Raw genomic sequence first — 697 nt, 5'->3', positions numbered from 1 at the left:
TGGTCTCGCCCGCTGAGCTGCCGACCGGGGGCCTCCCAGAGGCGCTGTCCCCCTGCCCCTCACACTTGTGCTTTGGGACCGGTTGCCGGGACCACAGGGTGTTGCTGGGACAGCGAAGTTATTTCTGCTCTGGGTGCATCTTAACTTTTCTCAGATTTATTTTTCCAAAAAAAAATTTTTTTTAAATATTTTTATTGATTTCCAAGAGGAAGGGAGAGGGAGAGAGAAACTTTAATGATGAGAGAGAATCATGAATCGGCTGCCTCCTGCACGCCCCCCACTGGGGATCGAGCCCGCAACCCAGGCATGGGCCCTGACCGGGAATCGAACCCTGGCCTCCTGGTCCATAGGTCGATGCTCAACTACAGCCACGCCCGCAGGCTCAGGTGTTTATTCTGCTGACGGCTCGGTTTTACTTGCAGCCGAGAAGCTGGGGAGGGGCTGGCGAGGTCCGAGTGTTAACAGCACGTCTCCCCTTGGCCGCAGCGCACGTGGAGAACGAGGAGCAGTACACGCAGGCACTGGAGAAGTTTGGTGGCAACTGCGTGTGCAGAGACGACCCGGACCTGGGAAGCGCCTTCCTCAAGTTCTCAGTGTTTACCAAGGAGTTGACGGCCCTTTTCAAAAACCTGGTGAGTGTCCCGGCCGCACACGCCCTCGGCCGCAGGTGAGCCCGGAGCTGAGGGGTGGGGGGACA

At 57.7% G+C, this 697-nt stretch overlaps 1 protein-coding gene across 1 annotated transcript in view; it reads left to right on the top strand.

The window, feature by feature from the left end:
* Positions 1-697, top strand: part of ASAP2 (ArfGAP with SH3 domain, ankyrin repeat and PH domain 2) — a 77,511-nt gene that overhangs the window by 27,770 nt on the left and 49,044 nt on the right. Inside the window, exon 3 of the mRNA XM_014540536.1 lies at positions 487-632. Within this exon, the coding sequence (XP_014396022.1) occupies positions 487-632 (146 nt within the window). The remainder of the gene's footprint in view (positions 1-486; positions 633-697) is intronic.

This window comes from Myotis brandtii, unplaced genomic scaffold, assembly GCF_000412655.1.
Source record: "Myotis brandtii unplaced genomic scaffold, ASM41265v1 scaffold247, whole genome shotgun sequence".
NCBI lineage: Eukaryota > Metazoa > Chordata > Mammalia > Chiroptera > Vespertilionidae > Myotis > Myotis brandtii.
The sequence above is the reverse complement of the archived record's forward strand: the minus strand, read 5'-3'. Positions and strand labels throughout refer to the sequence as shown.